This window comes from Poecilia reticulata, chromosome 9 (genome assembly GCF_904066995.2).
Source record: "Poecilia reticulata chromosome 9, P_reticulata-male-v2, whole genome shotgun sequence".
In the NCBI taxonomy this organism is placed as follows: Eukaryota; Metazoa; Chordata; class Actinopteri; order Cyprinodontiformes; family Poeciliidae; genus Poecilia; species Poecilia reticulata.
The window spans coordinates 30,229,852-30,245,771 of NC_088838.1; the positions used below are offsets into that span (position 1 = coordinate 30,229,852).

At 39.0% G+C, this 15,920-nt stretch overlaps 2 protein-coding genes across 2 annotated transcripts; one reads left to right on the forward strand and one right to left on the reverse strand.

Moving 5' to 3' along the window:
• The first annotated feature begins 227 nt into the window (after positions 1-227).
• ptgesl (prostaglandin E synthase 2-like) lies at positions 228-6,266 on the forward strand. The gene is made up of 7 exons (XM_008417790.3): positions 228-587; positions 2,224-2,412; positions 3,196-3,251; positions 3,766-3,918; positions 4,563-4,763; positions 4,848-4,965; positions 5,401-6,266. Exons 1-7 carry the CDS (start codon positions 297-299, stop codon positions 5,527-5,529), a joined length of 1,137 nt encoding a protein of 378 aa, XP_008416012.1. The 5' UTR covers positions 228-296; the 3' UTR covers positions 5,530-6,266.
• gle1 (GLE1 RNA export mediator) lies at positions 6,256-15,431 on the reverse strand. The gene is made up of 15 exons (XM_008417789.3): positions 15,244-15,431; positions 14,347-14,574; positions 14,089-14,265; positions 13,349-13,497; positions 13,196-13,256; positions 11,823-12,080; positions 11,524-11,746; positions 10,493-10,605; positions 10,196-10,408; positions 9,098-9,288; positions 8,345-8,474; positions 8,161-8,265; positions 7,753-7,835; positions 7,577-7,640; positions 6,256-7,208 (listed from the first exon to the last, which is right to left on the reverse strand). Exons 1-15 carry the CDS (start codon positions 15,421-15,423, stop codon positions 7,140-7,142), a joined length of 2,244 nt encoding a protein of 747 aa, XP_008416011.1. The 5' UTR covers positions 15,424-15,431; the 3' UTR covers positions 6,256-7,139.
• Between the last annotated feature and the right edge of the window lie 489 nt (positions 15,432-15,920).

Here is a 15,920-nt window from a genome sequence, read left to right on the forward strand (position 1 = left end):
CAAGAATACCTTTGTAATATTACAAGACTAAAGTCGTAAGACTTTATTCTTGTATTATTTCGACTTTATTCTACGTTTTTCTAAACGTTGCAGCGCAGTGGGCCTCCAGGACTGGAGTTTAACACCTGTGCACTAAAGGCAGCACAGGTGCTACCGAAGTTACATGAACCACAGTTTGAGAACCACAGGCGTTAACGTCCCTGCCTCCAGTTCATCCTGACAGACAGAACCCAGGGCAGCACACCCCTTTGTCTCCTCCGCCCCGGTGCATTGTGGGGCTTTTACGTAAAGTCAACATGGCAGCCGCCTGCTCCAGAACCCTCTGTAAGGTCGCACGGTCTTTTCTAGAAACTCCAGCCGCGGCTCGGACCGGTACCGTGTCGTTCTTGCTGGGGAATGCTGGCGCTCACGGCTTCAGAAGAGGGTTGAGCACCGGCGGGCCGGGGCTCCGATCCAGACTGGTGTCCTCGGTTCGGGCAGGAGGCGGTAGGGTTCTGGGCTGCGCTTTTCTGCTCGGAGGAGGTCTGGGTCTCTACCAAACCCTGAAGCTGTCCGTGCAGCAGCACCTGGCTGAGGAGGACAAGAAGGTGAGTCCGGACCCGGGTTCTGGGGTCGGTTCCGGACCACACGATGGGGTCGCCAGAGGTCGAACTGAGCTGCAGCTCTCAGTGTTTATCATCATGAACAGTACAAGTACAGCTGTCCTGGTCCAATCAGTGGTTCTGTTGGATTTATTTCCAAGCAGAATTCAAATAAATTAAAAAAATACTTTAATTATCCCAAAGGAAAATTAAATATCAAAATATCTCCAAGGAATAATTGTGGATGGTGATGCTACATTCAGGAAGGCTCTCCTGTAGCAGTCAGTCATGCAACGAATCTGAAGAGGCCTCTGACTGAAGACTGTAGTTGTATATGACAGACTCATGACTAGAGCTAAATCTAATGATTATCGATTAATCTATCAATTATTCTAACAATTAATAGGATGAAAAAAGGCACGCAGATTTTTATTTGATCTTTTTTAATATCAGACGATTACTTTAATAATATATTATTTTGACGATTAATAGGATAAAATAAATTGACACATTATCCAGATTTTAAATTTAATATCTTAAACTCATATTAGACTGTCAAATTATTTAAAAATGCGGGAAAACAAATAATTAAGTTCCTTTTTAAATAAAAATAAAAAAAATTATATATATATATATATATATATATATATATATATATATATATATTTCCTAAAATGCAGAAACACACATAGTTCCCACAAGTCTGAATCGGACGTGATCCGTGCCACTGAGCCGCCATCTTGGTAGGCAAACGCAGTGCAAAGCATAGAAGAACCAAGGCTTCAAGACCAACAAAAAGAAAGAAGAATACTCAAAAATTGCGGTTGATTAATAGTCGTAATGTACTTCTATTGTCTATAAAGTAGATAGAAACAAGGCAAGAGTCATCTTTAAGCTGGTGGCTTGTCATAACGACTCTATATCAACAGTTAGTTACGGATACCTACCAAGATGGCCATCAGCTTCAAAGTTTCTGGAATTGTGATGTCACATGATAAATTTGTATTCTATTAGACATATTTAGACCTGTTGCAATAAATCAATTATTCGCATCATAATTTAAAACAAGCTCAGTCATTTCCATTTGCATGAGTTATTGTTTTTCTTTTTTCTCTATTTCTACTAAAAAGCAGATGACAAAAGTCTTCCATCTGGTGCTTTAGTCTCAAAGCAATCTTTACGTTTTGTAAACAGTCTTTTTGTTTACTTTATCATTTTAAATATTTTGGATATTGAAAATGTCTTCCAGTTCCAATGTTAAACATTCATAAGAACTTTCTGAACCTTAAGAATATGTTCCTGCATTGCTATGCTATTATCATTATGTTACGTGAAAATGGTCTCAAAACATCAATATTATTATTTATCGCAATAACTTCTGCGACAATTTATCGTGCAGGAAAATTTGCTATCATGACAGGCATAGCCTACATCTCACAGAATGCTGTGCGGTTCTGGATTAGAGTTAAGTGAAATTATTGAATATTCTATCAGCCTTATTGTTATTGATTTATTGTCCAGCCCGATAGAACAACACATGAGGAGAACTGGAGTTTTTTTTCACGAGTTTTGTGAATGTTTTTAGGTTTTTGTGACGGGACCAGAAGCCTCGGCTGCTTTACCTCTCGTTGCTTCGCTGCAGGTCTCAGGAGGCGGACTGAAGATGACTCTGTACCAGTACAAGACCTGCCCGTTCTGCAGCAAAGTGCGAGCCTTTCTGGACTTCTACGGGCTTCCGTACGACATCGTGGAGGTGAACCCGGTGATGAGGAAGGAGATCAAGTGGTCTGCGTACAGAAAGGTGCCCATCCTGATGGTGGACGGCGAGCTGGTGAGAGAAACGATGAACATCCCTCTGGTCTGGTGTCAAAGCTCCACAATATCATTAAAATATTCAGCTGATAATATTCCATGCTGATCAATTAAAATTAAATATGACTTTCTGGCTCTTCCTTCACCTTTAGTTTTATCATCTCAGTCGCAAAAGCCTGTCCATGAGCTTTAAGGTCTTTTGGTGTCCATCCATCTGCCTGAACAAAATATTGAAATATTCAGAAGATTAATTAATTGCAAAAATCAACTAATTGATTAATCAAGTTGATAAATTAAAATGAGCTCTGATGGTTAATATTCTTTTTCTGGTTTCTGTTATATGTGGTTTCTATTGTTTGGGTTTATTTTGGATATTTAATATATTTTCCACTAAGTTTTTTATTTATTTATTTTCTTAATTGTGACATGAACAAATCCAACACAGATGTTAAGATTAGGTGAATATACACAATCAAAACAAAATGTATGAAAAAATAAAAGAGTTCAGTGTAGTCCTTAAGGTATTTAAAGTGCAATGTGATTTTGTTGATGATAGAGGAAAATCTAAACAAAATACATAAAATCAACATTTTTGAAAATACTCTTAAAACATAAGAGTTTTCAGAAGACGTTTACTGCAAACATTTCTTGGAAAATGTATAATCCAGAAAAATCTGTTAATGTGTCAGGCCCGCAGTTGTTTTTCAATATTCCTAACCAATCATTTTCACACGTGATTGAATATTTTGCACTGCTCTACTAAAAGTATTGATCTTACAACCATGTTTTCTTGTTTCTGCAGCAACTGAATGACTCATCTGTCATAATCAGCTCCCTCAGGACTCTAATGATCAACAAGTACGTTGAAATTAATTTAAAAATACAGTTTAAATAAGGAACATACATATTTTATTGTAAACTTGTTTAAAAAGTACAGCATGTGGCATTTGTTTATTATTTAATTGTATTTTTTTATTGACTTTATCCAGAAATTGAATAGTATATATCAGTTTGTAATCATTTATTATTGATGCATCTAGGTTAGGCTCCTCTGCAGTGTGGAGAATTATCAGATTGAAGGGAAGCTTTTACTTTCTGACGTACTTCAGGAGCAACACAGCTAAAAACTGCTTTTTAAAAACCTAGTGGGCAACTGTTTCTGTCAAACATAGGTAGATTATTGAATTTATTTAGATGATGTAATGACCCTGGAGGCACAGGTTTTGTTTCTTTTTAAAAGTTCACCAAAAGGTGTCTTTCAATATTAAGCTTTTACTTTTGGAAATCATAAAAAATGCCAATGAGATTAAAATGAAGAATAAAACGAGTCCAGAAACCAAGTCCTAAGATGTCTGACCTTGATCTGATCCAGGGAGAAGAGTTTGTCGGACGTAATTCGCTGCTACCCAGAGATGAAGTCTGTGAACGACCGGGGAAAGGAGGTGACGGAGTACAGCAACAAGTACTGGCTGATGCTGAGCGAGGCCCAAACCGCTGCCGTTTATCCTGCAAAGGGGATGCAGAAGTGAGTCCAAACACGAAACCACGAGGAGCTCCGCTCTTCCTGACAGCTCTTTTTGATCAGATGATGCTGCTGAGACAGGAATTTCCGAGGTTGCATTAGTCATTAAAGATGGAATACAGCTCTGCCAAAATGATTTCTGAAATTTTCTAGAAAAAAAAAGGACATTTATGAGTTTGAAAAGTCAAAAATTGGCTAGAAAAAAATGAAATTTTTAGATTAATCTGAGAAATTTTCTAGAAACAACTTGGAGAATTTTTATTATTATTTTCTAGCAACATTTTTACTTTTCAAACTCCTTTTCCTACAAAATTTATGAGATTTATCTCAAAATTTCAGAATTTTATTCCAGCAAATCTTCGACTGTTCAAACTCGGAAAGCTAGCTTTTTTCGTCTATCATGGGAAAGTGTACATTCATTACCACTTGACACCGCTGGGTTACTTCTGTTGCTAATCCATATGAATAAGTGCATTTTGTGCAAAAAACACAAAACTTGCCACTATTGCACTATTTTCTTGTTTCTGTCGTGATACAGGTCTTAAATTTCCCTATAAAGACACCATGAGTCCCTTTATGTTTACATAGATTTTGACTTGTAATCTTGGTCTATGGCGATGCGTTTAGAGATTTGTTGTGTTTTTCAGAGAGGAGATGAAGTGGCGACAGTGGGCCGATGATTGGCTTGTACATCTCATATCGCCAAACGTTTACAGAACTACCGGCGAAGCCTTGGCGTCTTTCGACTACATTGTTCGTGAGGGCAAGTTCGGTACCGTGGAAGGTTTCTTTGCCAAATACGTAGGCGCTGCTGCTATGTTCGTCATCTCAAAGAGACTAAAGAATAGGTACGTTTCTACTAATTTTCTGAATTTATTAATTCCTGACGTTTTTTATTAGATGATTATTATTTCCCTTCATTGATCCTACAGACACAACCTGCAGGACGACGTCAGGCAGGATCTCTACAAGGCCGTCAATGACTGGGTGGCGGCCATCGGCAAGAACAGGAAGTTCATGGGTGGCGATCAACCGAACCTGGCGGACCTGGTGAGGAAACGCCGGCTTGTTTTTGGAGAGCAGACCCGGGGCCTGGAGGCAAAAATCCGCTGGCCTGGAACGCGGTAAAATATGGCGAAAATACATTCAAAATGCCGCTTATTACGCCGTCGTAGACTACCTTCTGAACGCCGAAAATTACAGCATTTATTCCGGTCATTCAATGCTGCACGTTGTTCAAGGTGTTCAAGGACCAGACAAGGTGTTCAAGGACCAGACTAAACGCCGTAATTTTCGAAGTTCAGAAGTTAGCCTCACAAAGATTTAAAAAGCCGCGTTTTGAATGGTTTTCGTCGTATCTTACGATGTTTTTTGCATTACAGTTTAGCCAGATGCGCGATAAAAATGGCGATATATGTCCTACGAGACTTGCCATACATAACCGGCGCTTGGAAACAAACTAATCCGTTGATTCCCTACCTGTAGGCTGTGTTCGGAGTCCTCAGGGTGATGGAAGGACTTCAGGCGTTTGACGACATGATGGAGAACACCAAAGTCAAACCCTGGTACATGCGCATGGAGAGCGCCACGCTCAACCATGAGGGTCGATCTTAAACTCCGAGCCTCAAAAAGGACAAGAACCCGCACCAGGAGCAAAAAGGCCTTCGTTGTTTTGTAGGAATCTCAAACGCCTCAGGATGAGTCTGCCTCGCTGTGAAACGGACGAGTTTAACAATACTTTGATTTCAGGATTAGTGACAAAAACACCTCAAGTCTGTTTTCGCCAGGTTTTTACGAGGTTACTAGTGACATCTACTGGTGGAAAGGGAGAACTCCATCTGCCCACACCTGGAGATTTAAGGCTCATATAATGTTGATTTAAAGACCTTCAGTCCAGCTAAAGGACAAAAGATGAATATTTATTACTTTTTGATTTACTTTAACACGAATTGAACAAATTACATGTTTCGTTTGTTCAAAATGAAGTAATTTTAACACTTCTAAACAATGATGGGAACCTAAAATAATGGAAATTATCCGTTTTGTCAGTTTTCGATGTAAATCGCTAAAATAGACTGGTCGTTCTTTTCCTCACGTTTGCACAAGCTTTCAGTTTTATTTTAAGTTTGAATTAATTTTGAGATTTTTTTTTCTGCTGCTTCTTCAGGAAGGATAAAAATACGGTTCATTTTTTAGTTTCTGTGCAGGAACCATAAAATAAGGTTCTCTGTATTTATGTTCGTTATAAAAACACCCATCAGGCTGGAATGTATCAAACTGTTGGCTGCTGATTACTTGTAACAACTCTGTGGAGGAGGAAATGTAAAATAAAAGAAAAACTCGAGCATTGAGATTTTATTTCACCTATTATCTTTGTTTCCATCAAAATTTACAGATGCTTCATTTTAATAACAGGATTTGCAGAAAGGAGGATCTTTGACTTTTTCTTTCAAGCTCAAGGATGTCTAAAGTGTTGCACTCATACATTTTAGCTCCCAATGAAAAAAATTACTGACATTTACAGCTGAAATAAATGGATTTCAACAGAAAAACTGCGGCTCAGGTTCTGGTTCCTGTAGATTACATTCGTTCAGGCGTTGATTTGTAATCAGACATTCAGGACAAATTATACATAAACACAATTGGCTTCAGTTTTTTTCCCCACTTACGGAAAAACAAAAAGCCAGATTTCTGTTTCATTTTCCAGGATAAAAGTATTTCTGCAATAAAACAGCATCTCAGTTCCACACAGTGGATTTATAACATAATAAATACGTTCAAATTTTACAAAATCACTTCATATTTGATTTGAACAGTGATTAATGAGGCTGAAATGATGGAAAGAGCTAACATCAGGTTAACAATAAAAATACTAATTAGAGATTTAAATCTTGATGTGATGCTGCACATAAATAAAAAATGGTAAAAATAAATCAGTGCACTTAAGACTGGACCAGAGCCGTTTGCGGGACACTGTGTTAGTCTTCAAATGTCCAAATTCATCGTGTCCTGGAAGTGCGTCTGTTTGGGGAAAATAAAAATAAAGAAGAGAACATAAAAATAAACGATGATACAGACGTTTTCCGGTCTCCAGGGACACGAATCAACAGCAGAGCGACGCAAACAGCACAGAGAAATCCTCGTTTTTTTAGGTTCGTCTGAGGAAAATCCAGGATTCTCAAATCTAAAACTCAAAAACTAAAAGTCCAAGAGAGCGTCGTTCATCAGGACCTCCAGAAGGTGGCGCTCAGCTGGCCTTTGGGCGGGCTGATCTGTCGGCTCTGCAATGACGTCTGAGTGGGAGAGAAAATTATCCCATCAAATTCAGCTACTGAAGACATTTTCTCAGCTTTTTGTTACCAACCTGTTCATCTATTTTCTGAGCATCAATTTAAATATCTAAAATAATTGAAATATTTGCATTTTTAATGCATTTCTAATATTGCATTAAAATGATTAAATGAAAGAAAAAAAAAACAGCAGATTATTACCATTACTAAAATAATCACTAGTTGCAGCTCTAATTTGGATATTAGGATGGATGACGCTCCATATATCAAATAAACCTTCCTGTGTTTTTAGTTTTGAACAATTTTTGCTTAAACCTGTGATTAATTATCACAATATTCCTTAAAGTCACAGAGTTGAGAGGGAAACAAACCTCGAGGAACTGCTTCAGCCTGATGACGGAGCCCATTTCTCCACTGCTGGTCACCGCTTCGATCCTGGAGACGCAGCAGAGATTTAGACACATAAGAATGGATGGACGTTTGACAAATAGACGGTTGGATAGGATGGATGGAGGGTTTATTTCTGAACCGCAGCCTCAGTTTGTACCTGGGGAAATACTCGTCTTTCAGCAGCAGGATGAGCTTCCAGAACTGGCCCTGGTACTGCTTCATCAAGGCGTTTCCGCAAACCTGGAAGAAGAATCAAATCAGAAGAGGCTTTAAACAAGTTGGTTAAAATTCAGATCCCAAATATTTAGGAACTTAAATTATGTGAATATTTTATTATAAAAGTTCATGGAAAAATTATAGCAGATATTTGAACAGGAGTCTGGCTTTACGGACAGACGGACGATAGAAACGGATGGATGGATTAAATGACTTTCTTTACAGTTTTCCTAAAGGTTAGAACATAAATAAAAACGGTTTGGGAGACAAGATGACATCCAGAACATCAGGAACCAAATTCAGAACCTCAGCAACCAGATCCAGAACCTCAGCTCCTGTTTGGACTCACCTCCAGGAAGTCGAAGAGCAACGTCGCTGTGATGTCAGCCAGAGGCTCCATGTTGAGCATCTGGGCCAGCCAGCGCCAGCCGTGGTTCAGCCCGTGAGGAACAGACTGCGGGACGACAGAAACGATCAGAACCGATCAGCATGAGCCCAGACGGGACGCAAACAGGAAGTGGCAGCATGTTTACCCCCTGCTTGGAGCCGTAGGGCCACCTCAGCTGGATCACAGCGGCGTAGAGACGGATCATCCCAGACATCCGCTTCAGAAAACTGTCCTGACCTTCGACCCCACAGTCATCCACACGGTAACCCAGAATCCTGTCAGAGTGGGAATCACCGTTACTACATCTGATCCAAAATTTACCCCAGTCAAAAGCAAGTCTGAGCGAGAGCTGAAATGATTAATCGACTATTCTCATCAATTTGAAATTATATTTCTAATGTTTCTTCTCTACCAAAAAGTGGCTCATAACTTAAATCACAAATATGATTGAAGAAACAAAGGGAAGGAAAATATACTTCATTAAAACTAGGGCCGAAACGATTAATCAAATTAATCGTGATTAATCAATTATTCACGTAATTGGTTATAACTTATATTTGTAAAATTAGTTCTTCTCTATCAAAAACCAGCACTGCTTATATCCATATCACACATAAAATTGAAAAGAAGAAGAAAATATGTCATTAAAACTAGGGCTGAAACAATTAATGGAATTAATCATGATTAATCAATTATTGACATAATCGTAACTTAACTTAGTAATCGATTATACAGACTAAAAATGGACTTTTGCTGGCAGAACAACACAATCAGAGCAGTAAATGACCTAAAACTGCATGAAAAATATAAACATTTTCATTTAAGATAAAGAAAAATGCTTAAGTGGATAAATAAAAAAATCAGCAAAATGTGCCCATTTCTTTTCTGAACCACTTACTTCTGGTATTCGTCCACAGGCGTGCCGTCCTTCATCGGGGGGTAGTGAGGGACCGAATATGGGCACTTCTTATGCAGGTGAGCCAGGATGAGGTCGCCCACCTGGGGGTGCAGCTCCCAGATGCCGGAGGCCACCACGCCGATGGGGAAGGCGGCTTCATGGTGGGACGCCACCTCTTCCTCGCCTTGTTTCTACTCAGGAAAAAGATCAGGAGTCAGAGGAAGAGTCAGGACTGTTTGGTCGTTTGAAATTAAATATCTATTAACATTAGGGATCGTCTATTAATTGGTTTAGGAGACAAAAATTAGTTCCAATCAATTAATAAAGTTCGCTTAGACCTTCTTTAAGTGTTGTAGTCTGACCGCCACCCACCAGAGGGCGCCGCTGGTCATGTTGAAGCGGTGCCGTTGATACACAAACTATCAACGGCACCACCTAAGATGGCGGCGGGTCCATTACAGAACGGGAAGTAACGGTCCGAACGGGACAGGGTGCTGTTTTGACATATAAACACTCGATACGCTCCTTAAGTCTCACCTTAAAGGTGAAACATTCAGCTGAGCTGCATGACGGAGCAACTTCAACTTCTCATTTAAAAAATTACTGATTCGCTACGAAGAAAAGAAAGAAATGTGATGAAACAAAAGCGGAGGACATAACGGAGAAAAACTAACATGTTAGGGGAAAAACAACAACATAATGCCAATTAGCAGTTGATTATGAAAGCTGTCAAGAGTTAACGCACTTAACATTTATTCACTGTATGAACATCTCCGTGTGCATGAGAAATTAGGTTTTTCATTTTTTAAAATTATTTTCACCTTTTATTTTTCTTATTTTTCTATTCAGTAACAGAATCTATTCCTGTTTTGTTGTATTTTTGTTGTATTACATGAATATTTAATGAGAGAAAACCACAATTTGCAGCTTAGTATTTAACTCAGGAGACACAACATAGTGTTAAAATGTAATGATTTAAAAATAAAAATAGAAATTCAATTCAAGATCTGGAAAACATGATGAAAACTCACACCAGAATGTTTTAATTGTTGGAACAGTCACTTTGCGGTTCCTCCTGCTACCTGCAGACAGACTCACCACAAACTTCTCCGCCAGCTTGTAGGCGACAAACTCCAGGCCCTGAGGATGCTGGGAGGCGGAGACGGACTTCCCGCCGGACACCACGGCCCGTCCCGACAGCAGCTTGTCGATCCTGTCGAAGATCTCCCGGAGCTGCGACCCGGAGTTGGTGGAGATCTGGCTGACGGGGATGGTGGCGGCTTTCTGCAGCTCCAGCTTCAGCTTCTTCGTCTGAGCCAGGAGGAAGGGAATCACATACAGACATTTAGAAATAAATTAATAAAATAATTCTGGAGTTTGGCGGCGTGGAGCCACCTGAGCATCTTTGGGAGAGTTGAGTTGTTCGAAGGACTGAGCGCACTGAGCGGCCGAGTTCTGCAGCTCCTTGTACCACTTCACGGTGCTCTCTTCTGCGTTGTTCTGCAGCCCTGTTGGACCAGACATGGTTAATAAACGGATCTGCAACTAATGATTACTTCAGTAAACAATTATTGACGATCAAATTTTTTTAAAATTGCCACCTTTTCCCAAATTTGTCATTTAACCACTTAAGCCTTTCTGTACAGAATATTTGAAATACATGAAAAGATACTAATAATCGCACACAGATATACAAAACTCTGCAAAGTTTTGTCTCAATTGCTGCTCAGCTGGGTTGTTTTTTCTGCAAATGGCCATGTTTTTAACAATCATTTGCTAAATTAATTGACTGTATCAACAATCGATTAATCATGATTAATCATTTCATCCCTGGTTTTAATGTTGCACATTTTTCCTTTTCTTCACTTTTTTCTTTTGTTATATTTGTGATTTGGATCATAAACATTTCTCTGCCACTTTTTGGCAAAGAAAAAAATATTAGAAATATATCAATAATTGATTTAATCATTTCAGCTTTAATTACATTTTCTTACTTTTTTCTTCAATTATATTTGTGTCTTGATTATAAACAGGGCTAGTTTTTAGAAGAGAAGAAATAGAATTTCTAAACGATGATATAAACAATCAATTAATTGGGATTAATTTGATTAATCATTTCAGTCCCAGTTTTAACGACACATTTTCTCTCTTCTCTTTTGTTCTTCAGTTAGATTTGTGATTTAGATTATAACAGTGTCGCTTTTGGAGAGAAGAAATAATATTAGAAATGTAATTTCTAAGCGATTACATAAATAATCGATTAATCATGGTTAATTTGAGTAATTGTTTCAGCTCTGTTAATAAGTTTATAGGCTCTACTCCTGTCCATATTTTGACTGCAGTTTCTAAACCATCTCTACAGATTTAAAAGCATCAATTACCTATGATTCGCTGGTTTGAAGCTAAAAAATGAGTTTCTGAGTCACCTTTTCTCTGCGCCTTCTCTTTGGCTGCCTGCTCCGCCTTCTTCTGCGCCTCTTGCTGCGCCTGCAGAGCCTCCTGCTTCCTGCGCTCTTCTTCCTGCTCCTGATCCTTCTTCTTCTTCTCCTGAACCCTGACCGCCTCCTCCTCCATCTGCCGGATCACCGACCTCATCTCGCAGAGCGCTCGCTCCGCCACGGCCATGTCCTCCACGCTGGGAAACTCTCCCTGGACAAACGGAAAGACACCCGGTCACCAAACAGAACCGTAGGAAACAGAAACCCACATCTCAGGTTGGACCGACCTCTGCCGTCTTTCTCACCACCTCCGACACCTGAGAGCACAGTTGGTTGCCGCGGAGGCTGTGTGAGGCGAGGCTGGCCGCCGGGAGGTGAGCGTTGGCCTGGGCGGACGGCTCCAGCAGCTGGTTGAGCTGCAGGATCTCTTCCTGGATGCTGTTGAGGCTCCGCAGCCTCTCCCTGCCCTCCGCCTGCCTCTGCTTCTCCAGCTCTGCCTCACGGTGGCGCTGCTGCTCCAGCTCCCTCACGCGAAGGTTCAGGATCTACAGGAGCAAAATCAATCCAGACTGAAGAATGCATAACTAAAGGATGGGCAAGACCTAGCCTTGTACATTGTTAAAAATGGCTGAAAAGAAGAAGTTTGTCAAGTTTAAAACATTTTAGGATCCTGCAGAAAAAAAGTTAAATTGCACCTTCTAAATATTGATCCTGTTGATATACCAGTCGATCATCGATTCCAAGCAGTTCTGACATGTCAAATACATAAAAATCTAATTTTTTTCTTGTTCATTAAATGCATCAAAACTGAAAACTTTTTATTGTTGACACATGTATTGACCAACAGAGCTTTTCATTGCTGCATGTTGATTCAAATTTACTAAAAAAAAAAAACAGTTTCAAGCAGAAATGGGAATAATCTTGCATTTTCTTCATGACTGTATTCATGAAGAAAATTTAGTTTGTGTTTCAGTCATGTGGAAGAAAAACACTAGAAAAAAAACCTGAACCAAAACAAGCCGAGGACATTTTAGATCAGATTTGAAAGAAAATAATAAAGAACATTTAAGGACAGATGAAACACAGACAACTTTACCTCTTAAATTAAAGATCTGTATATATAGAGAGGTCTGTCACAATAACAAATATTGCAAAATGATAAATAGTCTCGGAAGTTATTGCGATAAATGAGAACATTGTTGCTTTGAGACCATTTTCAAGTAAAATAATTCATACAAATGCAAGAACATAGTCTCAAAAATCAATAAACTTTAAAATCTAATGAGCATTTAACTCTGGAACTGGAAAACATTTAAAATATCTAAAATAAATACACAAAAAACAACAGGAACAATAAATAAAATGAACTATGAAGTCTCTGTAAACAAAACTGTTCTTCAAAAAAAGACCAAAGACTGAAGAGTTCCGTCATCCAGTTTTTGGTAGAAAGAGAGAAAAGAAAAAAACTAAATATAAACCCTACAAAAGGAAATAGTTTAGTTTGTTTTAATTTATCATGCGATTGAGTTATTGCTTATTGTGACAGGCTTATAAATAGATGCTATTTATCCAAGTGTACCACAAAAAAAACACAGCATACTATGAAAGTGAACAGAGAGAATTTGTTTTTTTGCCTATAATAATTGACATATTGTTGTACCTTTATTCGGTGACGCTGCTCTTCCTTCAGCTTCTCCTGGCGCCCCATGCTCTCTTTGGTTCTGCAGCAGAGAGACGAATTATTTTGGACTCAAACACACAGAACCATCTCAGTTATCACTCAGTGTCGTCCTTCGTGTGGTTCGGCTCTCACTCTCTGTCTATCATGTCCCGAATACTCTGGAACTCCTGCCTCTGCTTCAGCTCCTTCATCTCCTCGAAGCGCTTCAGGTGCTCCAACTCGGTGCTCGCCACCGACTCCACCAGCTTCTCCTGCAACGCCTGCCGCTCTTGGAGCGCCACCTGGTGTTTCAAACATTGATAAAACAGATCCACTCACTTCCAGGAGTAACATCACATAAACTGTGTCAGATTGATACTTCTAACATGCAGTACTTTTTATATGTTTTTTGGTAGCTTTAGAGTCTTAATAGAAAGTTCTCCAGGCTTTCCAATGTTTTTTAAATGTTCTGATGAGGAAAAGCTGCCAAAAGTCCAAAAATTGACCTCCAGAAAACCTTGAGATGATAATAAAAGTGTTAAAGATTTTTAAAAAAAAGCATGGCTGCCCAGAAGGAGAAAAGAAATAAACATGGTGGCTTTACGAACAAATAACCTCTTAATTATTCATTTCTAAAATAACAAATATGAATGTTGTTCATTGATATTTGGATTTTTTCTGAGCATGAATTTTAATGTTATGAAACAAGTTCTGAATGATCAGCCAAATAGGTATAAATAAAGCTCTATTTGGCTTGTTGATGACTTCATATAATACAGTACATTTTTGGAAAGAAAAAAACATGCAAATCTTCAAAAGCCAGTCCTATCAAATAGTGGATAAAAAAAAACAACACACGGGTTTGATCTGAAAAATGGTTTTGAGAGTCGGACCTTGGCCTTCTCTTGCTGCTTCTTCTGGAAGCGGATGATGTGGCCGGCCGTCTCCATGGCTCTGGGCGACAAGAGGGAAATGGCAGGTGGGGAAGGAGGAGCGGGAACTTCGCTGACATCCGCCTCTGGACTTTCACCTCTCGTCTCATCGCTAAGCTTCGGTAGCGACCCAGAAACCTGTAACAATAGCGAAAAACTCCCAGAAAAAGTTCTCCAGTAACAACAACAGCAGCCCAACAAATTTAGTGTATAACTGACATCTTTTGGTTGATTTTTCAGAGACGGAGCTGAAGAAAGAGCGCTGATCTTGCTGTTGAGGTCAGCTGTGGATTCCGAGGAGGAAACAGAGGCAGGTTTCTCCTCAAAGTCAATGGAGCTGGAGTCCAAGAAGGACGACTTGCTGAGCGACCGAGAGTCGATTCGCTCCAATATGACCGCAGAGTGAGAGGACAAGCTGGGGGTCTCTTTACACCCAGCCAAAATATGCTGCAAGAACACAGAGAGATGCTCAGAAAGAAGTTCAAAGGTCATATTTTCATCACTAATCTGTCAGATTATTGTATATAACCTGACACTGAAGAACTGTACTGTACATTGAATCAAATATCCATTTATTACTTTAAAACTGCAGATGCTCTACGTGGAAGAGGATTAGGACCACCGAAAAAAATGATTACATTATTGGATCGTATTCGATTAAAGAGCCTTGAAAATTATGTTATGTTACTTCTGATTCTTTTAGCCAAGGTGTTGCTTGTTTGTACTATTACCCGATTTACGACAAATAATGACACAATTTAGGTTTTAAAAGGTTATTTTTGAGCGTCGTCCCCTAAAGTTTAAGACAACTGTCTTGTCTTTTATTTCTGAAATAAAATTTAAAAAATAAGACTGTCCCCTAGTGGGAATATAAGGGAACTATGATGTAGCAAACTGAAGAAAATTTAAATAAAGTCCCACAAAACCACCCCATGTCCTCGATTTCACACCTTAACCTCAAGAAGTGCTCTTGGTGAAACAGTCTTTGGTCAAATCGACTCAATAAATGAGCATTTGATAATTAAGGAACACTCTTTTTTAAAAGTAAACAAGCAGAAAGGCTGACTTTAGCTTCCACCGAGTCAAGCTAGCAGATGCTAACCGGATAAAACTCACCTCTCCTCTCTCTGACCAGTAAGGGTCGAAGGTCACTTGTCCTTTTGGTGAATTTTTTAAAGCCTCTAAAGTTTCCCATCGTAGATTTTCCGAAGGCATCGTAAAATGAAACCGACGGTCTGTGGCTAACAACAGCAGGCGCCAAACAGACTCACAAAAACTCAGTCCGACCGGAAACATGAACCCTATCGCTGCTTGGTTCCGGTAGGATATTTATCATAGCCGACTCCTTCAGATTGTTAGTTTACGTTTCTTCTTTTTAGAAGACTAAAAATTTTTTAAATATATTTGACATAGTGAACTATTCAGTCTTCAGCTCTCAACAGTTCTGTTGACAACTGACTTTAAAAATCCTACATTAACTTGCACCCAGCTATGCAATAATACACTTTCATTTTCATTTTATACATTTTTAATCAGTTAAAACAGAAAACGGTTATCTAGCAGTCTGGACATTAAACTCACACTTTACAGTCAAAATTCAGTAAATTGCAGTCCATGACCTAAAATTTCATTGATTTTTGTTTTAGTCATGTGAAGTCCATCACTAATAATTCAAATTCAAAAACACTTTATAGATCCCAAAGGTAAATTAAATAGAACATTTAATTAGTAATTTAATTAAATATTTAATAACATTAAATATGTGACATCTGAAGGCAGCTAGTTACACTGTA

Bases quoted from the DNA above. Each gene is read 5' to 3' on its own strand.
- ptgesl (XM_008417790.3), top strand. From the start codon at position 297: ATGGCAGCCGCCTGCTCCAGAACCCTCTGTAAGGTCGCACGGTCTTTT. The intron at 2,413-3,195 runs GTGAGAGAAACG...TTGTTTCTGCAG, and splicing joins TGATGGTGGACGGCGAGCTG to CAACTGAATGACTCATCTGT. The intron at 3,252-3,765 runs GTACGTTGAAAT...GATCTGATCCAG, and splicing joins AGGACTCTAATGATCAACAA to GGAGAAGAGTTTGTCGGACG.
- gle1 (XM_008417789.3), bottom strand. From the start codon at position 15,423: ATGTTTCCGGTCGGACTGAGTTTTTGTGAGTCTGTTTGGCGCCTGCTG. The intron at 14,266-14,346 runs GTCAGTTATACA...CTATTGTTACAG, and splicing joins TGAAAAATCAACCAAAAGAT to GTTTCTGGGTCGCTACCGAA. The intron at 7,836-8,160 runs GTGAGTCCAAAC...TTCTTCTTCCAG, and splicing joins TGCTCTTCGACTTCCTGGAG to GTTTGCGGAAACGCCTTGAT.